Below are 26,764 nucleotides of genomic sequence, written 5' to 3'. Positions count from 1 at the left end.
TTTTCTATCATATCGTATCATTTGAATATAAGATATGAAATTAAATAAAATACTACCCCCATTTTAACTCCCAAAACAACGTCAATAGTGTATGTTTAATGTATTACGCACGCAAATGAGACATAGTTAAAATAACTAATCACACGTCTGGTACCTAACACCATCGTACACACAGATGATCCATCGATAAAAATCCATAAGAAACGAGACTTTTAAATCACCAAAATTATCTTCTTTACATAAACATACATAAAGGCTTCGGGTTCGCAAATAAAAGAAGTTCCGCTCTTGCTATTTTCGCATGTCCTCGATAGAGGTTACCGTGTAAAAGGTGAATATTCTTGCGTACACTACTGGATCATGTAGCAGGCTCTATGGGTCCTTTATGGCTGCACAAACGACCCAGTACAAAATGAAGTCATCAGCAAAAAGTGTATAATGAGCACACAAAAAAAGGCCCAGAGAGCCTGCTATGGAGGCTAGGAACAATGACAAAAGCTTGTTGTGTGGTGACCAAAGCATAAATGAGGCAGTAGCTAAAATACATCTGGCAAGACAGACCCAAGTCAATGCTTGATTAACGCATGCGCAACAGTGGTGCTGCATTTGTGCAATAGACCGATCCAGTAGAGGTTGGTGGGGAAGATTGTGACCTTTTTATCATATGCCCCGTTTTCTGTCGGCACCACCAGGGAGATATGATAAAAAGGTCACAATCTTCTCCACCAACTTCTGCTTGGAGAGTGATAGCCCCGTCCAACTCCGTCAAAACGTAAAAATGCAAAATGCAAATATTTGACAGACATGAAGTCGCTCTCTCATTCGTCGAACCGCTAATTGCCATGCTATCGTTGGTTGAACTGATAATTGTGATGGACAGTCTGGATCGGTCTATTTCAGCTATTAAAGACGACGATGTTTCCTTGAAGAGACGACGCACACTACTTGCCACATTGGCTACCAAGCCTGTCTCAAGAATACGGACTATTTTGGTGCCCTACCTTCGAAAAGTTTACGAAACGATACGACGCCTGTCCCATGTGGTACGACCTGAAATGGGGTTTTTTCAAAGACATTTAAGACTCACAAAATTAAGGCTATCAAAAACAGGTTAATCTTTAAAGAGCCTGAGTTGTTTTCTCCGTTTTAGAACAAACACAAGACAGGTGGGCTTTCTTCCTGTTTTCACACGTCCCCGCTATATATTTGATGGGACTGGCGTAAAATTACGTAACTCCCGCGCCGACGTGCTCGTTCTGCGTGCCTGTGACACGATGCGTCCGCTCATCCTGTTCCTCGCCCTGGCCCTGCCTGCCCTGGCCGCCGCTCACTCCTGGATCGTCTGTACGGACTACCTGGAGAACAACGGCTGGTACTGGGATGAGGCGAAGTGCAGGGCTTGGCCAAGGTCTGCCGCACGGTAAGCAGGTCATGTGAGTAAGCCGAACATGGCCTCCCGTACCCGCTGATTCGCGATTTTCAACTTATCGGGACCAGGTTATTTTGCTGGGGAAACCGTTTTTGCCGCCGGCACCGGCCTGGAGGCCTGCAGAGGAGGCTAAGCGTCCCGACCTCCCCCCAACCATGGTTGAGAGTGGTTTGGGAGCTTGGTCGGCTGTGGTTGGCTCGTGTTCGGCGTGGTTGGTTGGTGCTCGACTGCGACAGCCAAATGTTGTGAAATGTTCACGGACAGGGTTGGGTTGGCCGTTGGTTGGCTAGTGGGATGGTTGGGAGTAGGTTAGAAAGCATTCGGGACTCGGTCGGGAGTAAGTCATTTACTGGTTGGGAGATGGTTGGGCATTGGTTGGGACATGGTTGGCGCTAAAAGATGGGCGTGTCCTAAAACCAGTCAGATTACTCCCGACCAACCGCCAACCTTGGTTGGCTAGTGGTCGGGGGCATGGTCTTCCATTTGTAACCGGGGTTTTACACCTCAACTATGATAGAGAAATGAGAAGATATACATTGATGTTTTTCTCGATTCCGTCTATTCCAGACATGATATTCGTTTCGGCAGCTTTGGGCAGCATCGCGGATTCCTCAACAAACTCGACAACCACCCGGAGGAAACCGCGCTGTGTCAGCATGCGCGGAACGACGATACCGAGTACACCGACCTCACTCCAATGGCGGCCTACTACCTGGGCCAGAAGGTCGTCCTAACACACCCCACAAACGTACGCCTTCTCTTTCATTACCAGCCTCATAGAATTTCAAAATAAGCAAGGATATGTCAGAGGTTGGAAGTAAACTTGAAACAAGTGTGGACACAAGAAACTGGAAAAACTGCTCTAAAGATTTAAGTAGTACATCATGAGATAGCGCAGGACAGTTCAGTCAAAATGCTTCTGTTTTCTATATCAACGTTTTTTTTTTTTTTTTTTTTTTTTGTTTGTTTTTGATTGCTTTTTGTTCAGACAAGGGCGACGTCACTGTTCAGTCAAAATGCTTCTGTTTTCTATATCGATGTTTTTGTTGCATGTTATTCTTGACCTGTGACGTGTCCATTAATGTCTATTATCAGAACCACGTGGCAGATGTTAGATGCAAGAACAACACCAACGTTGTTGACACCGAAAATCTCATCTTCGTGGTGGACGGAGACGAGGACCCCTGCTGTATCGACTCGGACAAACTCATAGTTGTTGAGGACATGGGAATATCGCCATATGGTTTGTAGAAATACTTCTTTTATTTCAGGGACCGTACCATAATCCACGAAGTTTTTGTTCTGTTTTTTGAACTTGAACCTTAACAATTTAACCATGTGAGGCATGTAATGAGTAAGAGTAGGAGGATGACAATTTTAGATGTGAGATGCGAGATGCTGTGGTCCATGACGTTCTATCCATGTCATAAACTCATGGTAGAGCCGACGTCACAGCATATTTTAAGATACATTTCATCTGCCGACATCTAGGGCCTAACATCGACCCTGTGATAACCACCACCTACCCGAAGCCCGGCTTCCAAAACGCGCCCAAGTTTTGTGAGGATGAAGCGAACGCCATGGGGACCTACAACTTCACCATTCCCATGGACATGAAGCCAGGTCTGTTATGTTTACAATGCGGTCCCAAAAGTACGGTATTTATGTGGAAACACCGAATGAAATACCTATCTATGCATATGTATAAAAACTTGATGTTTTGGACCGCATTTATTAGCAGCGACACCTTGCTGCAGTGCGAAACAGAACCATTCAGAATTGCCCTGAGGAATGTGACGGATGGTCACCAAAACGTCGGTCTTGAACCTGGTTGTGTACATACAAAGAACTTTGTTATCCAGTGACTTACCAGCCGGTTGAAACTGTTCACGAATGATACGATCCGCCCAAACTTTATATTTCTATACGCGTTTGCTCTTTTCTATACAAACGCTGTGTACTGTTTTGCTTGTTTATAACCAAACAATTGGTTATCGATATCCCAAACCACATCCTCTCCTACTAGTAAATTTTATCCTTCACAGGCCGCCACACCTTCGTGTGGAAGTGGATTCGGAGCCCGAGGGTCAGCCCCTTCACCACCTGCTGGGAGGCTGACGTGTTCGCCACCAAGGCGGAGAGAGACGCGCACTACGCGGCAACGGTACTTCGAACTATCATTTACAGTGATAAATGTTCGTCGATGTTTGTGAAGGCCCCATTATAACAAGAAGGCGATCATGCTGCGACCTAAATTGGATTTTTGTAACCCTTGACTTCATGACTGGAATATCATGTGAAATGTACCGACTATGACCGAAAAGACAACAAAACACACAAAGCGTAAAAAAACATTCGTTCTCTATGAAGATCGTTAAGCCCTCTGTAAAATAGCTAGGACGCCACATGCACACTAGTGGAATGAGAGTGTAACAGACCCTTAGATAAAAGCAGTTCGATATTTGTGTAGTACATGTACTAGCTAAGTGAATGGTCTGTTTACAGTAAGACATCATCAACCATCCAACGGTTTGTGGTCAGTTTAATACAGCGTTTTTTTCTGGAAAAAAATGCAACTTTGAAGACGACAGTAATAAAAATTCATACTTTACTCTTTTTTGTATCAAAATACTCGTTTTTTGTATCAAAATATGAAATGCCTGTTCGTCCCATTCAACGGAATGCTGCCATTTATCTACATCTTTTGTTACAATGGTAAGATTTCATGACGTTCATTCCTCATGTTCAAATCCTAACCCTCCAACCTGTCTGTTCAGGGCCAGACTACCGTAGATCTGTGGGACTTCTACCAGATCAACACCATTGTTGACGGAGAGATCGTGGACCCCATAGATCCCGTGGATCAGATCATCTCGGGCTGATGGATGGATCAAGCCCTAAGTTCATGACGTCAACGAAATAAATCTCAATCTGTGAAATATCATAGTTGTTTGTCATTTAGTTCTTTGTTTCTTGTATCTGTCTTTATCACCATTAAGTGCAAAGCCCCAGAGAAATGTCATTGAAAAACACACTGCTAGATGTCGGGAAGTATGCCTGCGAAGGTGGTGTGTTATGCCGAAGGGTGGGTATACAGATACAATAATGCTAGTCCCTGGGGCGTCGCCAAAATAAAGTATTGGGCATGAGGGCCTGTACCAACTTATAAAATTTGTACTTGATTGAAACACACTCTAGTCGCATTTTAAGTTTGCTCATGATGCACATATCTTCTGTCCATATCTGACTGCAAAAAGTTGCTGTTTGTCAGCGGATATGTGCTAATGTCAACCGAGATAACCTCGCAACTTAGTGTATGCCGCATTACGTACGTGTCTGAATAATGAGTCTTATCATAAAGCGACCTCGTCCCATTGTATATTTGCACTAAAATAGGACCTGTAGGCCATTTATTGGTATTTAAGTGAACCTTCTGGCACTTTCCCTGCTATCGTACTGTCCGTACTCCACGAACGACGATGAACCTACTGGCCCTAACTCTCCTGGCGGTGCTGCCTGCCCTGGCCGCCGCCCACTCCTGGATCGTCTGTACGGACTACCTGGAGAACAACGGTTGGTACTGGGACCAGGCCAAGTGCATGGGGTGGCCGAGGTCTGCCGCACGATAAGCTGGTCAACTTATGGTCAGCCAAAATAGCGTAAAATGTTTGCGTGTAGCAGTCGCTGAAAACCCAGAATGTCTATATATAACATATATCTAAATCATCTACAGACTTACATTCAATCGCTCAGGTATGCTGTGATACCTGATACCAATATGTGCTATTGCATGACGTCTACATATTTACGAAGTACATGTATCTCCAGTTCTTCCCTTTAGTCACTGAAGAAAGACAGTGGATGTTGTCTGAAACGTATGTTTCAAAATGTTATCCAGTTGCCTAAGTAACTTTTGGCATGTATCAAGCATCTTAACAATGGGAACAGAGACATGTTGATAAAACTGTACAGATCAGGCGCCTTATAGCTGAAGTTACAGGAAAACATTTCCCCTGTAACTAGGTGGAAACATCCCGGATGAGCTGACCACCACGTAACCAAAGTCTGGCTTCCAGAATGCCCGAAAGTTCTGTGAGAACCTGCCTGGAAACGCTCTGGCCACCTATAACTTCAACATCCCCATGGATCTGGCACCAGGTTAGCAATACCGTTTTTGTCAGAAGTCAAGTACTTAGAATACTAGCATTGTTTCAGCTCATTATGCTGTCCATGTCAAATTCCATTGTAATGTCTCATCTTTGTTAGCAGGGCTAGCCCTTTGTAATAACAACAGGCTAGTTGGGCAGCCCAGACTGTGCTGAAAAGCCAACCCAATAAATACTAGTAAATAAAAAATACCTTTTTGTCTAACTCAATTCTTCTAGATGTGAGATTACACTTTAATATGTACCTACAACAATGCTTTGTTTGACTTATTAGTTAGTAAGTAGCTACATTGTCCTTTCATTGCATTGGTTACATGTATACAAACTATATCCTTTCACTTTCCTGTACGAGGTGTGTGTTTGGCAATTATTACCAAGTTGCAGTTTAAATCTGACAGAAGTCCAGGAGATATTGTCCTTTACCCAGATATCTTGACAGAAATCACACATGTTGTTACCATACACTATTTTACGCAGGCCGTCACACTTTTGTCTGGAAGTGGATTCGAACCCGTACTACTAACCCCTTCACGAGTTGCTGGGAGGCTGGAGTCCAGAGATGGATGCGCACTACCTGGCCATGGTACAAAATAAATTTCTAAAAACAACTAACAAGAACATAAAGCATATGCATGACTGTGGATACAAAATTCAGAAGTTCTGCTGCAGTACCAAGAAAGTCGCCAGTCTCATAATCAACCATGACCGTTGACTTCCAAAGACCTGCCAAATATCATAACCCATCCATAGCTTCTCGAGTTATTGCTGGCCAAAATATGTGGAAATACAGACACACACACACCGAAAAAAATACTGTACCTCCATTTTCATCAGCTATCAAAAATTCTAGTGGTTCTGGAGCTGTTTATACACACACCCATTTTGCAAAAGCACTGTTGGATGTATCTGTTCCTCAAACATCTTTCTGATCTTTCTACAGGGCCGCTCCACTGCTGACATTTGGGACTTCTACGAAATCAACAACATTGTTGACGACGAGATCGTTGATCCTCCCGGGAATGAGATCATTACGGGCTGATCAAGCTTGTGATCAAGATCATTAGGGAAGCCCCAGGAAATTGACTGCCGGAAATAAAAACTGCCAAGCCTCTTGCTGTGTAGTTACCAGTACTGCGGGAAGTGTGTGTAGTACATACCTTTAGCACTCATACTCTTAGTATTAATTTACCATATTACCATTTCAAATTGAGACCATATGACACATGCAGAGTATGTTAAGTATTGTGGTTTAAACATTCATGCACCCCAAACCATAACATAGTGTAAACACAAACACAAAAATAACAGGAATGAAGTAATACTTTAATGACCAAAAGTTAGTAAAACGGAAGTGCCCTTTGTAATGCAAGAGTTGCACCTAAAAAATCAACTTGGTCCTGCACTCTCTCAGAAATTGAATCCATACAGTACAAGTCAAAAATATCACCAGACATCACGAAAACTGTAATTCTTCTCAAAAGTCTGGGGACACGAAACATGGGATTTCTCCTGTGTTCTTGATACTACACTACAACCCCTGTATACTTGTAACAACAGTCCTTATACGAATCCCCCTCCTTAATCTATGGTTTAGTTTTCAGACACCTTTACGTACTGGTAGCTGAAAAAAATCAGCACTTAACGACAAACACAAGAAAAGATCAAGCTGACACCAGTCAGCTCTGTGTTTGTCTTGAGCGGCTCTAGTAAGGACGGTCCCTGCGATCTGATCTCATGTCGTCCCTGGAATCAAATGAGAATGAGAATCAAAATATTGCTTACAACATACTTTATGTCATTCATATCCAAATTAGGTCTTAATAATGATGCACAGCTTAACATATTAACAGCTAGCAAACATTTTTCAAGGCACTAATCTGGGAGCGTCCAGTACAACGCGAGTGTAACATCAGCAAATTAGGACATATGTCTATAGCCCATGTAGAACATGACTTATAGCCAAGTTCAGGTCTGCACAGATAACAGTTCTCTCTTCTCGTCATACTTGCCAAAATGCCAAGATTTTCAGAAAATGTGCCCACATTTGTTGCTGTGTATTGTCTTGAGAATAAGATGACGATGCTTACCTCTTCCCCCTGCCTCTGAATCCCCCGCGGTCACCCCCACGGCCGCCGCGGAAGCCTCCTCGATCGCCCCCGCGACCTCCACGGAAACCACCACGACCACCAAAACCGCCGCCACCATGGCCTCCATCATCTGCCACAAAAAGAATGAGATATCAAAACTGGAAGTTCTGCTGCACTGTCAGGAAAGCTGCTAGGGGGCCCAAAATATTATAATTTCTTCTACAGGACATGTCCAAACAACATAAGTTTTATGACAACCCAGCCATATGTGTAGTCTTGAGGTACTGCTAAATAACATACAAATGAACATCCAAACGCTACCAAAAACATAAATTTTAGAAGGTAATAAAATTCAATACATATAAGCATCATTGCCCTTGAATATCACTTCTACCAATAATATCAACATATGAATCAACATTCTTTTCACACTCTATTTTCTCCATTCATACAGCAACATATACAGGACTAATGACATTCTGTTTCTTTAACTAATAATTTAAACTACTGTACACTTTTGTTGGCAGCTGTGTCAGACACATTGTATAATGTTGAGTAAACACACCTCCTCCTCCTGGCTTGGGTGCCTGGCATCGGTTGCAGGAAGTTCTCCAGGAGAAGTTGGTGTTACTACATTCTCTACAGAGGCACAAAGAAATGTTACACACTCAACAAACATGTAAACTTTTAAAGCATAAAACTGTCAGTGCATATCATTATCAAGTCTACAGCTATCAGTCTTTCCAACATAATCCAAATAAAAATATTCAGAGACAATCGCAAAAAGTCATGATTTGAACTCAAAACCTTGTTGGTCCTGATGCAGGGCCGCCAGCCACTGAATCACACAAGCTACAACAGTCACTGATGATTCGCCAATAGTCATTCGCTAGTAGAAAGAAAGCAGCCTTACGGGTTTGGGCAGCTCCAGTCTCCCTCCCGCTGTTCCATGGACCGGCCACCATCACGTCCACCGCCACCACCACGGCCTGGAACAAACAAACAAACAACAACCATGAACATATTCTAAATCCTTTATCCTTCCAGATTCTCCCATTCATGTTGGATATTTATCAAGTAACACAGATGTGTGCCTTGGATCCTTAATCAAATAATCATTTCAGAAGTACAAAGCCCAACAGTGAACATTTCTAGTAGTTTTTGAATTTCAGAAAATAGCCTGAGTTAAACAAAAACACTGGTAAATTGAATTACATCTGTTAGTATTAATTGACGAGGGAGCGCATTTTTCAGCTTCTTTTGTCATACTGTAAATCACTTAAATAGAGCGGCTGGGAAATATAGTGGTTGGGGGAAAATGGAGTAGGTCACGGCACTTAATTTTAACGGTGGGAACAAACATTACTGCCTCAAATATTAGTGATCAAATATTAGCGGTGATGAAATTTTAGCAGTTGCCTAGTGACCGTTAAATTAGCTAAAATTAAGTTACAGTTAACAAATCAAGAATGACTGTATTTCATTAGACTTTATTAGACAGTTAAGAACTTCACGGTTTCCAGCTGAGGAAGTCAATTACCTCCACCACCAAAGTCACGTGGTCCTGAAAAAACAAACACACAAAAGTGTTATTCCAACCAATAACACAAGCAGGACATTAGGGCGAAAAGAGATTTCTATTTTCTACTTTTTATTCATCACTGTATTGGTTATTTCATCACTCTTATTATCATCAATTACTGATTATTGTAATTATCAGCTTTTCATCTTCGAAATCACTGACAATCCTGTTGATTGTCAATAATAGATTTCTTAAGCTGTTAAGTAATGTGGGCGCAGAAGTTCACACATCTTTTTAAAAAAATAGTGTAGTTGTATACTGAAGATTTGTGGAAATTACAAAAAAAACTGTGTTGGGGTCTGCACGGTCCCCAGGGTGACAGATTAATCAGTTATGGAAGGTATAGTATACTGTTGAAGGTTTGATAAACAAATAAAAGATCACCTCCGAACCCGCGTCCGCCGCCACGCCCACCACCACCACCTCCGCCGCCGCCTCGCCCGAACGGTCCTGTTCTGGGTCGCATTTGTGCCAGCTCGACCTTGATCTTTGAGCCAAGGAACTCTTTCTCTGTAGACGTAAGACAAGAAGCAGGGAATGAAATCCACTAACATAAAAGTACAACAACAAAAGAGAGCATCTAACAAAATGCCTCGGATACGTTAACTAAGCTGACACGACTTTCCAGAGGCTAATCTTGGCACTGTTACTTAGCACTAGCACTGTTGGTTGCAACAGCACTTACAATGTGTACCAAGAAGGTTCACAACATTGTTCTGACTCTATTCTAGCAATTTACATTAAACTTGAACTTGAAGACATGGTGGGCTGTGTACTTGAATAAGTGATTAGAAAGGGTCGAAATATGTTTACACATTTGTGATCAACACACAGAAACAGCTCAAGTAGGCACAAAGAAGTCTCAACATTTGGGAGTTATCAAAGCTTCAGATATACTGTGTCAGAAACCAAAGACAACTTGAACTGCATCCGTACCGTTAAACCAGTCGATGGCAGCCCGTGCAGAGTGCGCGTCGTCGTAGGTAACTGTGGCCTCGCCCTTTGGCGCTCCCGTCATCTTGTCTTTGTAGATCCAGATCTTGGGCTTGTGGGTCTTCTTGTCCATCTGGAAAACATCAAGAGCAATCAAATTAAACTTCAAGTAAAAAAATACTCACCATTGCACATTCTTATGCAAAATTACTGTGCACCCATATGATAGATGGTTATAATAACATGCATTACTTGACATGAGTGTCTCTTTGCAAAGAGTATGTAAAGTACATTATGTAAACAAGTGACTGAGTTGAATAAAACACTTGGTTCTGTACAAAGATCTCTTTATTAAGTAATTCTAATCACTTGATAAAGAGATAGCTTTCTAAGACACTGACTTTTGAGCATGTGAGTCAATGTAAGACAATGAGAACATGCTGTCCGGCAATTAAAACAAGTAAGAAAGTACTTCCCCTGACATGCAAGTCTAAGACAATCACACAAACCAGACAAGATCTAACATTACGATTTACCTTGATGATGCCGATGGAGCCGAAGTGGCTGGTGAGGTGGTCGCCGAGCTCCTCCTCTCTCATGCTTGTTGGCAGATTCTGCACGAAGATGGTGTCCTGCTGGACCTGCATGTCTCCGTCTGTAGGAGGAGGGCAACATCCTTAACCTGGCGTCACGTCTGATTGTATACCAAACCCCAATTACATTCATATCAGGATTTCAGACGGGACTTGGTTGCTAAGTGTGATCCCCTGATAATTGGCAAATGAGGTACTGTAAAAGTACAAGGGGAATTGTTCCCGGTGGTTTTTGGCTCATGGCAAACTTAAAACCACAACCAAAATCTGTTTTGTTTTCTGCCCGCTTACTCCTAATCACTGCAAACACATTTCCTCCCTACTGCAAAATGAAATCTTCTTTAACATTTCCTCTTTTCCAGTATGCAGATGAACTAGCTGTATATAAAGCAATGATGACGATGATGATAAAGATAAAGTCACTTGCAATAAGCAGAGATAGTAAGTCAGCCACAAATCTAGGTGTAGCGTGAGCCTGAAATTACAAAATGGCACGTGACTTTATCAGTACTGTTAAATGCAAATAAACTATTTTCACACTGCTTGGTTCAACATTGTCATGTATTGCTATGGTGTAAGGTAAGGAAGAAAATTGCATACCATTGCTTCGGCCGCTGTCAGAGCTACCCCCTCCTGTGAAAAGTTAACATTAAATTAGATATCTACTCAATAGTCACTGTTACTCTGAAATACATGGTCATACTCATAGCAGTGAACAGATCAACATAGCACTTATAGTGATATATGTAAAAATGGTTTTAAAATATGTGACACATGCTGTTTGGGAGTGACCATCTAGGAACCCGAGCCTGATTTTAGCATTGGTAACTAGAACTATTGCCATGTACGCATCTGAAGATACATATACAAATACATATCATCCTATTGCAAGTGTTAATCGGTTATCTATTCTATGGATGTGTTCACTTAAAGGTCAATATATACCCATTGCTTAACAGTAATAACACCCATGGCCATAGTACTATTAGTGCTTCTATTTTGCAATAACACTGAATGGACGATTACGCGGTAATGGAAATGGGACACAACCAAAAATAAAACTGTTTCACTTGACAAACTACGACACCTTTAAAGTGAATATTTGACATATAGTATGATACCCCAAATTGTGTTTATGCATTCAGTCACACATGTAACAATATTTGACCCACATGCTCTATCATTTTTTAGTGTATCTTTTAGAAAAATATATTTGGTCTTGTCTTTGAGGCTATGCTGTCAGATACATACAGTATCAGACACACAAGCTGAGACAACATTGGCATTTAGGTTGACACATGGTTAGAAATTGTATATACTGTACCTTATGGTCATATATTCATAACACCATTTATAGTATGCAATATAACACCAGGTTTTATGCGCAAGCACCACCCTTTTTAAAAATTTCTGATCTTGTGGTTCAAACCATTCTTTTTAGCAGTGTGCTTTAACAATACAGGCAAAGGCTACATGTACATGTACTACACAACACATTCATGGTTATGTTGATCATTGATAAATGTTTGTACCTGCTAAGAATTGTTTTTTGGACCTCAATGCTATTGTTTTTACCACACCTGTGTAAGAAAATCTGAAGGGCTGTACTGACATTCTCTTATAAATAATTTACACTTAGTAACTTAGGTGGTAAAACATATTTTGCAGGCACAGGCTAATGTGCATTTTCACGTAACTTTATTTTGTAATTGCAACATTTAAGTTGACTAGCATGGCTTAATCGAGCTCAGGTATAACTTCTTGGGAAGTGATTGTGTAGCAGTGTAGTTTAGAAGTTGTCTTCAATATCTACTACCGTGGTATGTCATTAAAGTGATTCTTAAATGCAAAATTCGGTCAAAAGGAACAAGTATGCAATACAGTCAAGATTATACTGTAACCCTTACTTTGACTTAACTATCGTAAGCATATCAATCGTTAGTAGTACACACAAAATATACCCCATTGCTATGTAGTTGACTTTGAGACCTTGCGGGTCAGAATATCAGCATATACTATCCAATACATGTATCGTTATGGCTGAAACAGGTCATGAGTTTTACCCTTTTTCTTTTCAATATTCAACAGCATTTGTGCATATTTCTGCACATCTCATTCACATACATTAAACTGAACAAAAAAATGACGAAGAAAAAAAACGAAATGCATCAAAGTAGTGGGAGAACCTAAGATCTACAAAGTTTTTAAGTGTTTTGTATGAACCATTCGTGTGATCTTTAACAACCTACAAGGTACATCTACCTGCTGAGTCCTATGTGGGATCACACAACTAAGTGATTCACAATAGGATATCAGTTTGTTTCATTTGTTGTCGGGAAATACAATATTTCCAACTGTTTGATGGTTCTTCATGAAGTAGCAACAACCAGTGACTAGTACTAACTCGATTGCTTCCGCACACACCTATTCAGTATACCGATAGAGCTCTCTTGAATTGAAGTCCGTGTATACACTAACACACCCTTATATTGCTGGAAAGGCCCATTTTTCACAGACCCTTGAAGAATTACTAGTATTGTGTGTGTTGACTACATCTGATGTTGTGCAACACCAGTTTTGTATTTGGAAAAGTGCATGTAGCTACTAGTAGTTAAACATGTCCCTATTATTCTAATAATACTGTCCACCATGTGTATCATGTAAGTGGCTTCACTGAGTTTTCAGATGAAACATTGAAAGTTGTATCCCAGGACTATACCTGTATTGGGATTGGGACTTTCATTGGAAAGTCTTCAAAACTTAAAGCTGAACTGTTAGTTTGCATTCACACTAGTAGCCATATTACATGTCAAACACCAAAAATGATTAAACTGTTTTCTTAACTGTGCCCCTATCTATTCTGTCAAACTAGTATGAAAACCCACTTTGCATTTTAACTAGCTGAGAAAAAAGTGTGGTAAGGCTATTCAAACTAAATGTTTGCCACGCATGAACTTTTTCAGATGTAGCAGTTGAGCCCAGCACAACTTACGTAATCCATTGGTCTCACATGTACCCATGCAGCACACTTCAGTGTTTGTCTTTGAGCCCCAGTTGTAGAATTACAGTTTAAAATGATTATCATGGAAACCTTGTCGACTTAACATCTAGAAACATTGATACACAGATTCCCCACATAGACTTGCAATAGAGACATTCTTTTTTCACTCCTGTTTAGGTCTTCTCTATACCTTGAGTGTGGCATGACAATAAAAGATTTTATCTGTTGGCAGAGGTATTATTTGAGAACTTTAGGACCATTTCAAATCTCTACAACCTGCATTTAGGCAAACCAAAGACTGTCGGCTATCTTATATTCAAAGTCTGGCAGTGTCTAGCCTCCTTTGCAGACCTTCTGGGCGGGCCAGGGCGGCACCGGGATTTATATCTTGGGGGAGCGCTGATTCACGATTTTCAACATATCAGGGCCAGGTACTTTTGCTGGGGAATTGCCGCTTGCGTGCAAAGGAGGCTAGGCACTTTCATTTTTATTCAAATTGTATACCCAACCTTATTCAAACTCCTAACTTTAGGCCACCCCACTACTATACTTTGGTTTTCAGTTTTTTTTTAATTGATGCTAAATTCAAATACAGTCAAACCTGTCTATAGCGGTCACTCAAGGGACTGGCCAAAACTGGCCGCTAAGAACAGGTGGCCGCTATGGAGAAAATGTCCATTAGTTGACCACGAGTGACATATGTTTTCAGTACCCACTGAGATACATTTATTCACCGTACAGTACACATGTAAACAGGTAAGGCACATTTTTGAAGTTCAATTGTTGTTCTTTTACTCCTAGTTAGTTAAGAACAAAATACATGTTGCTCAGTTGTCACTTACTGTTCGTTTTCAAACATAAAATCGTGGCGACAATTTTCCTCAGTCTCTTGTTGTGGCTTGTGTTGATCAGCATCTACCATTATGCTAATAGGGTACTCAGAAGAAGGTCGCTCTTTTGAGGGCTTTTTGTCTTTTCAGAAAATTGCAACAGCCCAAATTCTACATCATAGTAGTATTATCCACATTCATTTTGAAGCTTTTGGTTTAGTAATTATCCTCAGTGATACTTTGCAGCAAAATAAATTTAGTATATTATACCTCCGTAACAGTGGTGTCTTCCGTTGACCTTTATGCTGCTACCCATCCAGTTTGTAACAGCGCCATTTTGAAAATTGCGCGAAACACGTTTTGAGCACAATTTGAATGAATTCCCGGTGAAAACGGAAATTGGGCCGGCATTCAAACATTTCACGAACTTACCGCATCAGGTACATGTGTGGGCTGTATTTTCCAAAAGGCTGCCGTAATATTTGTCCAGTCGAAATGCACAGAAATTGTCAATTTTACCACGATGTACAAACGCAAGCCATGTGAAGAAAACTATACTTGACTTCGCGTCAAACCATGGATTTTCTAACAAAGATAAAACATTCTGGTTTTCTTTATTATGATCCTATCCAGTTGAGGCCGCATAAATTTGATAACTGCGTGAAAAAATGAAGATTTTGAACCCGGCGTGCGGTGGCGATGCGGCTTCTACCGGCGCGCCGTGACCGTTATCGGCAGTGTTACTGTACTCCCGGGACCGAAAATCGTCTGGCCGCGACCGCGTTGGACAGGTGGCCGCTATAGCCTTATTCTTAATGCTTATGTCAATGGGAAAAATCCAAGGGACCGACAAAAAGTGACCACTATGGGCAGGTGGCCGCTATGCAAAGGTGACCGCTAATACAGGTTTGACTGTACTACCATGAACACAGAGACCGAGGGATGTACCTTGGTGCACAGTTTCAGGGAGTGAACATACCTAGTCAATGCAAGATTTCCTCCCAGCCTTCTGTTTTCAACTTGACTGATAGCTTTTTTTTTTACTTCTATATGTCCAAGAACCAAGGAAATAAATTGGTGTGGCCTTATATACCCAAACTTAGAGTCATGACTTTGGCCTGTAAACTCAGGCCTGTAAACCATTCATACAGTAAGTTAGTTTCGTCACATACTACAATGGGAAGATACCATATTTTATGTTTTCATATGTAGTTCATACTAGTCACCATATTTCATTGAAACTTGTCTTAATGTTATCCCCTTGTATGTTCTTAATGTTTAAATGCATATCAAATACAAAGGAACTTTCAAACACATGTAGTTGTAGTTGTACTTAACTGTCTTAACATTAATCCCTTCTATATTCTATTCTTTATGATAAAATACATGACACCAAAACCTTCAAACAACTGTACTTGTATCTACCCAGTCTTAAAACCAGTCAACTTTTATGATTTTAGTACTGTTTGTGGGTTCAATATGATTGTTTGCAAGTTTAAAATCTGCCTGTTATGGCACCAATCTAAGAACTCAATGAAAGTTATGTATGATACACACATCATATAACTTATAAGTTATGTATGATACACACATCATATAAGTTATGTATGATACACACATCATATATTTCATCTTAAGGCAACTGTCCGTTATACTTTTTATCTGTTGGTCAATGCATCTTTTAACTCTCCGCTTTACCCATATCTTTACCTTCATGTTATCACCAGTCCCAATGCACAACTTTTAACAACATTTCTCTGCTCTGTTCCCCATCCGTTGTGAAGAAATGTAATTGTTTGCACAATAAAAAAATCGCTTCTGTTTTGACTCCTCTACCAATCTAAGAACTGAATGAAACTTCAAGGTATGTATAACACACACAACATGTATCATTTTTCATCTTAAAAGCAACTGTACATTGAACTTTCTTTTTCTGTTGGTTAATGCATCTCATACGTTTCTGTTTAACCCATTATGACCTTTATGTCCATTCCTTTTCTCCCAACAGTTATGAAGAAACGGTGACCACCCCACATACTGACATAGCCTTCTCACATCTGCACAATGAAGATGGGATACTCGTTCGACAGAAACTGTTGACAATTATACACGCAGCACTTACCGTAACCTCCTTTAAATCCACCACGATCGCCATATCCGCCGCGGTCGCTACAGAATAGGTGACATGGTCAGGTTGAACCAATGACATTGGACACCAGGGTCCGTTACCATGTACATCAGAGGAAGCGTAGGTTTGCGTCAATGTCTCTCCTGTGTCAGGGGTGCCAAGCACCCAAACCATCACCTTTATATTTGATAAGGGAGAAATCTGGCAGAACCCTACACTTAGGGTGGCATGAATATAGCATCATAAACAGTGCAACCACAAATAGTAACAAGGTCAACTTGAATTGAGAATGAGTACACATCATCTACAGTACAAACCTACTATGCACCAACAAGAAGCAACCACTAAATAGTGGTAAATTCTGTGCAGTTAGGACAGCTTAGAGCAATATTTTGTTTATCCACATTTTCTACACTTCTGATACAAGATATGACAATGCTACCACATTGTCATGTTTTTTACCCGAGTAATAGACTCAACAACTTGTTGTTTGCTGTAGGACTTTATTTCAAAATTCTCTGGCACATTCTATAACAACTAAGGCGTTTATGCAGTAATGGTTACTAAGTGCCAAGATACAAAGTTGCATTTGATTAAAATGATGTGGTTCACCACAAAGCAAACTTTTAGTGATCCAAAATCACGTTCCTTGCATCATGACAGGCGTTCTCACTGGAAGATGTCCTGAAAAAGTCTGCTGTTCCAGCACTAGAGTCTCCTCACTCCACTCTGCTGCAGTGTCCACATGTTGTCCATTCTACCTGTGCTTCAGTTATTTTCTTCCATTTCAGAACTGTTTGCAACTTGCCATTATTTATCACTGGTCATGTTTATTTCTGGTTGTAACCACCTTTTATGCCCTACTATATCTATAACTATGTTTTGCTCTTAAAATCCCTCTGGTCTTGTGCCTTGAGTCCTGTGGAAACTCCAACATAACCTCTATAAAATGGTGTTTTTGACCCCTACATTTTAACTCAGTAAGAATGCACCATCAATTGCTGACAAACTGCATGGCAAATTAACAGTTTCTACTTCAAGTCTTAACACCTTTTTATGCAACACTAGACAGTGCAGTGTGATATATGTAATGTGGATATGGTTTTCAGCCTGATCAACATGACAGGATGTCCATTATACCAGCAGTTATGACGGATGAAGTCAGTCCATTAGATGACACACTGCGCACCATCAGCATTAAACGCAGCTGAATGAAACATTGAGATGGTATTTTCAGCTGAATACTCAAGAGTGTAGCTGCATAACCACCGCCTTCTACAAGTGTGGTACTCTGGGATGAGTGCATTCTGATTTTGTGTGAAGTGTTTTTAAAACTAAGTTAAAGTATCTTCAGGGCTAAAAACCGAAAAATACAATTTTCCATGGTAAGGCTTTTGCAAAAACCTATTGTAAACACTCAACTATTGAGCATGTGCAAAATCATTGATCATCCGGGGATGCGACAGCTTTCTAATTGTTTTCCTATATGTTCCAGGCATGGCATAAAACAATGTTGCTTAAAAATAATAAAAAAATCTGTTTGTATCTATATGGACTGTATTGATAGCTTTTATACATAGTAGTTAAGGCCACTTATGTTATTCTTAAATCTGATACCTTGTAATACCTTCTAACATCCAAGCTTTTGAGATTTGCCAGTATTATGAATCACACATTGACACCAACAACATGTGGTTTAGTTGAGTGCAAGTGTAACCAACTGGCAGATATTGAAATTGGATTCTCCATGTGTAGTTATTCAGTATCTTTCTTGTTTAAGACTTGCAGTCATATCTTGAGATGTTGGTCTTATGTTAAGACATTTTAGCACAGGAACCACTGTTATATCTTGAGTCTTCATACTGGTAACTATTCCACAGTCCATTGTCAAAATCAAAAAGCAACCATCGACACCTTATTGTTCAGTGCCAGGGGATGTTATATTCTGAACGTTGCTGGTTCTATGCTATGTCTAGTTGAGCTGCGCACAAGTGGCAGATACTGGAATCAGATTGTTCACGTGTTGTTGTTCAGTTATCAACTATAATGGCATTTTCTTTTTTGAAAGCTGTTGCCATAATCTTAAGATGTGCAGGAACCACTGTTATACCTTACATACATGTTTAAGTAAGTTTACCATTCCATAGATTGTCCAAAGGTAAACCATCATCAAGTTGATGTTTAGGGCCAAGAGTCATTCTTCAACCGTTATCAACTGCATTGAAGGCATGATTGTATCTGGGTAAAATGTTCCATGTCTTTCATTTCTACGCAAGGTCCACTGGAAAACTCCTCAGCTGCTTTAACCTATTGTTTGGGCTAAGTGTGTTTTACCTTCTGAACCCTACAGGTTCTTGCTACATGTCTATAATTTGCTGTCATCTGATATTGTTGATGGACCCTCTGTATCCACAGCACAGTACTCCTGGCCTGCTCTGCCAAGTGTTCCAGTGATAGCTGTTCTCTGTCCATTCAATGGGAAGGTGCAGTAGGTTCCCTCATCTGACCATCGTGTAAACTGTGGAAAGGGTGTTCCTCCCTCCTGTGTTTCCAGTCCAGCCAGTCAGTCAGCATCACCAGTTCAACCCCTTTTCCAGTCAATGACTGCCATTATGAATCTTTCCTTGCAGTATTATTCTTATGATGATGATGATTTTGCTGGTTTTGCTATGAGCACTCTTAACATCCTTAGCTCAGTATCTATAGTGCCATCTGACACAAACGTTGCCTTCCTCTCCCATTCGCACACAACAGCATTCATGGTTTGTACATACTTGTACTGTGTCCTTAGCTGACATTTGCTTTCTTCAGAACCATAACTTTATGTCTTACTGGTGTTTTCGACCTTCTACAGCACACCTCTGTTCTCTTAAACCTTCTGCGTCATTCATGTGCAAATCTGCTCCTAAAAGAATTATTTATAATAACCATTCTTAGCTGGTCAGTTGACTTCATGTAGAGTATGTACTTGCAGGTAGGCATATGTTTGAGCAAATGAAGTACTTGTAAAACTAAAACTATTACTACTGGTCATTTTTAACACCGTAGGCAATACTGACACGAGAACCCTTTGAATAGGTGGAAGTATGTTTGAGAAACAAGTTCTGAATTCTGCAATTTTCAGTCATTTGATTTTGTTGATTGACCCTATTTATCCACAGTATTTATGACCTGTTCTGCCAAGTGTTCCAATGATAGCTGTTCCCAGTCCAATGAGTCTATCAAAAGGGAACGTTGACGGTTGCAGTAGATTTCCTTATCTGGTCACCACGCAACTTGTGGAAAGGCTGTTCCTCTCTCCTGTGTTTCCAGTCCAGTCAGCAACTTCCGTTTAGCGTTTTGTAAAGTCACCATTGATTATACCCATTCTCCAGCCATGGACTGCTATCAAATCTTTTCGTTGAAGTATTATTCCTATGATGATGATGATATCAATGGCCCTGCTATGAGCACTTTGCCAGATATGCTCATAGCTCAGTATATATAGTGCCATCTGACACAAACATTGTCTTGAAGTACTTCCTGTCCCATTTGGCACACAATATTATTCAGGCTTGTATAATGTTGTAAGGACAATGTCCTTAGCCAACATCAGCTTTTTTTTCAGAACCATAATGTTATGTCTTATTGGCGTTCTTGACCTTCTACGACAACTGGGTAAAGATTTGGTACTCACATCTTATACCTTCTGAGTCATCTGTTTGCACATCAGCTACTATAACTTATAAGACTTGTGCTTGCCGCTTGACTTGATGCAGAGTATATGCTTGCAGGTAGACATATGTTTGATGAAGTGAAGCAGCAACTAAAACTTCTTCTCGTTTTTGTACACTTTACTTCAGGTAATTCTGACATGAGGACACCCATCACATATGTGGAAGTATGTTGCAAACACAAGAACAGTTCTGAATTCTCATCCTCAAGGACAGTTTTGTCATCCTATCAGAGAATAAGCCGTTGTACTTGTAGCTGCATCAGTATAAATCAAACCTGATGTTTTCATTCCTTGGTACCGTACCAAAGGAAGAATGCCCTGCTTGTTTACATTTTTGCAATGTTTCTCTGTCCTGCGAGGTGTTAATTTATTGTATAGTGCTTATTGTAGTCACCTTAGAGGACAGTGCTTTTATGTTTTGTACCATCCTCAGTATAGGGGTATACAAGTAGCAGAGACATGGGTACCTAACACTAATCTATAAGCGCAATAATACCATCTAAGCATCCTGGCAAGAGTAATAATAAAACATAAGAATGAGCTTGCTGTCTTCAATACTACAGTTCATTCCTGATCTAAGAAAAGACATGATTGAAAACCTACCCGCCATAGCCGCCGCCACGGCCGCCGCCGCCGCCACCACCCCGACCGCCGCCGCCACCACGGCCTCTTCCGCGGTCATCATAGCCTCCGGAACGACCTCCGTAGCCGCCGCCTCCGTAACTTCCACCACCTACAAACAAAGATGCCTCGTTAATATGTATCAATTTTCTTTAGGCAAAGATGTACAATGCCTATTTCTTCAGAAATTAAGTTGTGTAGCACTCTTTTTTATGAAGTAAAGCAATCAGTCCCCATCCAAAGTGAACAGGTATAGCCACACCAATTTTATCTGTTGAAATGCTAGACTGGGAAGGTATCACGAGTAAGAGGGGTAAGTGACAAAGCTTTAGATGGTAAATACAGTCAGATATAAGTTTTCATCCTAACCTCTGGTAAAATCTTTACTATATGTCTGAGGACCAAGGAAATTAATATGTATACCATAGGTGTGTTAGAAGTAGTAGCCCTATGTACCTTGGTCAAATCCGGACCCATTACTTCCACCCCGCGAGCTGCCGCCGCCGCCACCGTAGCCCCCAGTAGGAGCGCTGCTATAACCTCCCCCACCGGTGGACCCGGTCATCCCGCCGTACCCACCACCAACACCACCTGTGGACGCAGGGGGCTCACGTTGGCCGCCATAGCCGGTGCTTGGCGGTGCATCCGGCGTGCTCTGGGCGCCGTAGCTGCTGCCATATCCCGTCGGCTGCTGAGGACCAGCGGCACTGCCGTAAGAGGTCTGTCCACCTAGAAAACAACCATTACTCAGTACTCGTCTCATTTTCCAATCTTTCTCTGCCTAACTTGGACGACACTAAACACAGACAACATGCAACCTTTCACAACACTGTTACAATAACTTTAGAAGAAGTATCTTCGGAAGACGTATCTGCCAAAAAAGTATCTTCAAAAGAAGTAGCTTCAGAAGAAGTGACTTCAGAAGGAGTACTTCAGAAGCAGTAACTACCTTGTCCACTCTGCCCATATCCTGTTCCAGCCCCTGTGCTACTGTATCCAGAGCTCCCCGTGTATGTAGTGCTGCCCTGTGTTTGCCCATAGGACCCTGCTGTGGAGTAGCTGCCCTGGGACTGAGCCTGGCCATACCCGCCCATCTGCTGCTGAGAGGAGTCATAGCTGCCATACCCTCCAGTACCTTTAAATACAACACACACTACTTTAGTTTAGGCTACACTTCTTCAACTTTAAGTCTTGTTTTTTTTACGTTTTCAGGATCCTGCTGGACTAAAAGTAAAAAGTTAACCATGTAACTGCCATTAACATTAATCTGCCGGGTTACATAAATCCGCCACTTTGAAAAACAGTGGGTTTGAGAGATCTTTATTGCAGCACCCCCTGGGGATGCACAGTTTATAGATACAGGAATGCATTATTGTAGGGGAAGTTTGGTTGGAGATCTGTTTGAACTCATCATTGTTGGGTGGCAGAATTATATACCCAGGTGGAATAATGTTAATGGATGTAAAAAAAATCCATACAAAACCACAAAATGTGCATTTCAAAAAAAGGCTTTTGTGGGTGAAACTTACGAAAAGCTATACTTTTTATTTGTCAGCAAGTGATCCATGACTTGCAAGTTATCTTATTCAGAGTAGCTGATATGAAGCCAATGTGAAAATAAACATAGAAATACCTCTAGGGTTTTCTGTCCTATAACTCAAACAGAAAGTGGGGCATACTTACATAGATATGCATGAAAGCCATCGAGCACATGGACAGAAATGCATTATCCAAATAAATCAAATCAAACAAATCGATGACATCTCTAACAGAATTAGACGTTTCAGACAGGTTAACGCTTGTGTTAAACATCAAGAAAAGCTATTTCTATCCACACATACCTGACTGTTGTGAGTAGGGTGCAGCTTGGGCTGCTGGTTGTTGTGAGCCGTAAGATGTCTGACTCTGTTGCTGCCCGTAGCTGGAATAGCTGTCAGTTCCAGTGGTGCTCCCGTAGGAGCCATAACCCCCACCAGCGGCTGGCTGTTGTGGCTGCTGCTGACCATAGGCCTAAAGTACATGTAACATCACTGTTACTTCTGTTCTCTTCAACACTTATTGAGAAGAGAGGGGTGACCCTGTGTGCTTGGAAAATATGCGAACTCTAGCAAAGCCACATTCCACTTGTGGATAACAAAAAAGGGCAATGCTTTGTCCTCACTCTGAGGTCGACAGCTTTACCTTTATAATCTCTTTCTTTTGTTATCCTCAGGTGAGGTGAAGCATGATGCTTTTTCAAGTGGCTAGTAGCGCAATGCATCTATTCAGTGTAATGTATGTATTTACACATATAGAAAGCTCACAAGGCCACTTATCAATAGCCTTCTACAAAATAACAACACTTACACTATAATCGCATGAGCACAAGCAATGTAGCTTTACTTTAAAGGCCCAACAATTTCAGGGTGTTTGTTTTATACAGGTAGGGGTGTTGCTGTTCTTTGTTCAGCACAATTAGAATAACAAAAAGTTTCTTGCATGCCGGATTTGTGACTTTGCTTGTGTTTAATTTACAGATGTAGGTGTCGCTGTTCTTTGATCAGCATAATTTGAATAACAAAGATTTTCTCGCATGCCAGATTTGTGATTTTGCATGTGTTCCATTTTCCTTACCTGCTGTCCAGTCTGTGCAGTTTGTCCATAACCTGCTGAGCCTCCATAGCTGTAACTTAAGGGGAAAATGAGAACTGTTTAAAAAAGAAACTGAGGGATTATTTCATACCATATATACAACGTATCTACTTGTGGACAAAAAAAAATTAGATGGTTCAATTCTTAAAACCTGGGTTGTCCATTCTGCAATTGCACTCATCATGTGAACTAGAGCCATTTACTGCTGATTCAACATACATGAACATCATGGCATTCGTCATAAAAATACTACAGGTATTCGGTTTAGGGGGGTTTACAGTACTCTCCAAGCAGAGCTAGGGTTTTGGCTGGTTTTTGACGTGTTTTAGGCGTTTTTGTCATGCCTTCTACTTTGTCATCGTTTTTGTTGTGTAGCAAACCCAAGCTCTGCCGGCAGACGGAAGCTTCAATGCCTAATAAACCTAATCACCCCAACACATTACAAGCGTTTCACAAGTAAGTGCGAAGCGTGCCCGGCCAGGCACGAGATTCCCTCCCCACGACTACAGAATTTCCGGCCCAGTCTCACCAAGGACATAATCCTCGGTCTATCGGTCGTGGCCATGTTTTCATGCCATGTTCTCACGCTTCCCCTACTCGTTAGCTAACTGCAATTACTTTTGTATGAAAATAACAGCTCAACGTACAGCCAAAGACACCTGGAGTTTACAAAGTCTCAATCAGGACGCCATGTTGGAAAGTCGCGTCAATGTCCGTCAGCAAATGACTTGCCTATCGTGACCGCACTTCATTTACACCATCCAAAAACCACCAAAGAACGAACCATACAAAAATCTGTACATTCCTCTGGTGTCATTTGGGGATTTTTAAGTCTCTGTTGGTAGAACTCCGTCGCCAATTTTGCTGTTGTTGTTGAAAAGTTCCGTCCAATCTGAACGCAGCAAGCGGCGGCATTGATAACCGCATGTAACGTAAACAAGGTACGTGTTCCCGTTCATAATCCATTTAACGATGCCTGAGATAATGATAATAATAATTACTAGTAATGCAGTTCGAGTTGATACGTAATACACATTTATTTCATATGTCTTGTCCATGCATCATTGTATGTTTCTTGTGAGGTATCCAATGGAAATGTACGTTATGATGCTATCAATGATCATACCGGCGTGGGATCGTGGACACCAGCCTGTCGCATGAATAGGGCGGTCAGCGGGGGACCGGTGCGGCCCGGGAATGCACTCTACACTTGCCGGATGTGTGATAATCCGGGGCAGTAAAATTGGTACCACTAATGATAATCTAATGGTTCTCGGGGAGGAGTACTGTCACCTTTTTTTCAATGGAAGTAAATAGGTTTGCCCCGCCCCGAGGTCAGTGCCGGCAGAGCTTGGGTTTGCTACACAACAAAAACGATGACAAAGTAGAAGGCATGACAAAAACGCCTAAAACACGTCAAAAACCAGCCGAAACCCTAGCTCTGCTTGGAGAGTAGGTTTACAGTTAGCTTGCATTTTTTTTCTAAAAATTTAATGTGAAAGTCTTAAATCAGCCGTCTTATAATTCAATTTCATATGATTATGGCGGTTCTGCCTTGCCTATACAACCTAAGCACCAAGATGGGCTCTTATAACCCAACAGTTTCGCACAAAATGTGTTCATAACTGCAAGTTAGCAGATAACTTTTAGAGCTTGTTATGTGTCAGGGTGCGAAATACTTTTTTGAGCCAGGTTGCCCATGTTGCAACCTAGGGCAAATGCTAGGTTGCACATCCAAATTTCAGGTTGCTCCAGCAACATTCACCGATTTCTTCAAATTAAGCTCGTATGTAGCGTATAATACTACTAATATTTCAAAATATAAATTAGATAGTATTGTGTTCCCATTGACCTAACAACATCTTGTTTAGCCGAGGGCAGTGTGTTTTCGTCTTTTTCAGCTCAAATTCCACGATCTATGAAGGGTTTTGGATGGTTTAAAACAAAAAAGTGTTGATTTCTTTATTTCAATTGAAGATTTACCGAATTTTATGAGAGTGACACTGTGTTTTTATGAGCTTCCAGGGCTCCGATTGAGATCTTTGGCTCAAAATATAAGGTTGCACACTGCGCTACCTGGGTTTGGAATTAACTTGCACCAACCGAAATCTTGTTGCACTGTGCAACGTGCAACCAAGTATTTCGCACCCTGTGTGTATAGTACAAATACTTACTTTGGATGGGAGCCAGAGCCTCCACCATAACCACCACCGTAACCTGTAAAAGGGGACAGTGAGAATCTTGGTGAACATAAATGTAACTAATTCTAAGAAACAATACCAGCATTAAATGATCTATTCTATGTGCATGGACAACCCCCCCCCCCCCCCGTTGGCTTTGGTTTAGCCTGTTTTGCTACTTATTCACTACCCTCGCTGTGTAAAATTCACGAGTCAAAACCAACTAATTTAAATCAAAAATATCAAAATCTAAGGTACAATGGGCCATCGGACTGTATTATGGTGTATTCTTTCTTCTTTCAGCTCGCGTTACTCCCACTAGAGCGCTACGGCTCTGACCTCGATAGAAAAGACAAAAGGCCACGGCCACCAACAACCCACGCCGCCATCTTGTGGTCAGAAATTCAGCGCTGATCTTTTCGTACATTTTCCTGTTTGTGTGCCAAAAATGATGAAATTAAGCAAGAAAATCGTTGCTAGAACACGCATGGATCAATCAGGGGCCTTTTTACGGTCGGAATTGTTCATTTTAGTCAACGATCGCCCAAAATAATTTGCAACGCGGCACACATGCAAGCGACATGAGTGGCGTGGGTATCGCCGGGTGTGGCTAGCTACGTTTTCTCCACGCCAAATCTGCAAACTAACCCCACATAAAATCACCACAAATAACCGCTACCCTATCAACAGTAATTTCTGACCGGTTAGGTGGCAAAAAGAGCGGAAATTTTCACTATTCTGGCGCTATTTTGTTACCTTGATCTGCAGAGGACGCCATGGCTGATCGATGCTAAGGATTGATTAGCAGAGTCTGGTCTAGTCACGTGAGAGGAAAGGCGCATTTTATAATCTCGCGAGATTTGCCGAG

The 26,764-nt window shown here is 41.2% G+C and overlaps 2 protein-coding genes across 4 annotated transcripts; one reads left to right on the top strand and one right to left on the bottom strand.

The window, feature by feature from the left end:
- Nucleotides 1-1,223: 1,223 nt before the first annotated feature.
- LOC136446880 (uncharacterized) lies at nucleotides 1,224-4,371 on the top strand. The gene is made up of 6 exons (XM_066445525.1): nucleotides 1,224-1,420; nucleotides 1,997-2,177; nucleotides 2,525-2,672; nucleotides 2,921-3,052; nucleotides 3,475-3,593; nucleotides 4,207-4,371. Exons 1-6 carry the CDS (start codon nucleotides 1,275-1,277, stop codon nucleotides 4,309-4,311), a joined length of 831 nt encoding a protein of 276 aa, XP_066301622.1. The 5' UTR covers nucleotides 1,224-1,274; the 3' UTR covers nucleotides 4,312-4,371.
- A 2,526-nt stretch (nucleotides 4,372-6,897) lies between these two features.
- On the bottom strand, nucleotides 6,898-26,762 carry LOC136446877 (RNA-binding protein FUS-like). 3 transcript variants are annotated; one of them, XM_066445521.1, is made up of 17 exons: nucleotides 26,653-26,762; nucleotides 25,891-25,933; nucleotides 23,699-23,753; nucleotides 22,927-23,095; nucleotides 22,035-22,220; nucleotides 21,542-21,814; nucleotides 21,068-21,197; nucleotides 16,744-16,790; nucleotides 11,391-11,423; nucleotides 10,734-10,852; nucleotides 10,201-10,330; nucleotides 9,649-9,774; nucleotides 9,223-9,246; nucleotides 8,596-8,671; nucleotides 8,248-8,321; nucleotides 7,683-7,812; nucleotides 6,898-7,338 (listed from the first exon to the last, which is right to left on the bottom strand). In XM_066445521.1, exons 1-17 carry the CDS (start codon nucleotides 26,672-26,674, stop codon nucleotides 7,299-7,301), a joined length of 1,677 nt encoding a protein of 558 aa, XP_066301618.1. In that variant the 5' UTR covers nucleotides 26,675-26,762; the 3' UTR covers nucleotides 6,898-7,298. The 3 variants fall into 3 exon arrangements, with proteins under 3 accessions (XP_066301618.1, XP_066301619.1, XP_066301620.1); XM_066445522.1 differs by having other exon boundaries at nucleotides 21,698-21,814; XM_066445523.1 differs by lacking the exon at nucleotides 22,035-22,220.
- Between the last annotated feature and the right edge of the window lie 2 nt (nucleotides 26,763-26,764).

Source organism: Branchiostoma lanceolatum, chromosome 13, assembly GCF_035083965.1.
Source record: "Branchiostoma lanceolatum isolate klBraLanc5 chromosome 13, klBraLanc5.hap2, whole genome shotgun sequence".
NCBI classification, from domain to species: domain Eukaryota; kingdom Metazoa; phylum Chordata; class Leptocardii; order Amphioxiformes; family Branchiostomatidae; genus Branchiostoma; species Branchiostoma lanceolatum.
Note: the sequence above shows the minus strand (reverse complement) of the source record. Positions and strands in the feature narration are given on the sequence as shown.

Bases quoted from the DNA above. Each gene is read 5' to 3' on its own strand.
- LOC136446880 (XM_066445525.1), top strand. From the start codon at position 1,275: ATGCGTCCGCTCATCCTGTTCCTCGCCCTGGCCCTGCCTGCCCTGGCC. The intron at 2,178-2,524 runs GTACGCCTTCTC...GTCTATTATCAG, and splicing joins TCCTAACACACCCCACAAAC to AACCACGTGGCAGATGTTAG. The intron at 3,053-3,474 runs GTCTGTTATGTT...TATCCTTCACAG, and splicing joins TCCCATGGACATGAAGCCAG to GCCGCCACACCTTCGTGTGG.
- LOC136446877 (XM_066445521.1), bottom strand. From the start codon at position 26,674: ATGGCGTCCTCTGCAGATCAAG. The intron at 23,096-23,698 runs GTAAGGAAAATG...CATGTACTTTAG, and splicing joins CTGCACAGACTGGACAGCAG to GCCTATGGTCAGCAGCAGCC. The intron at 21,815-22,034 runs GTAGTTACTGCT...GTTGTTTTCTAG, and splicing joins ATATGGGCAGAGTGGACAAG to GTGGACAGACCTCTTACGGC.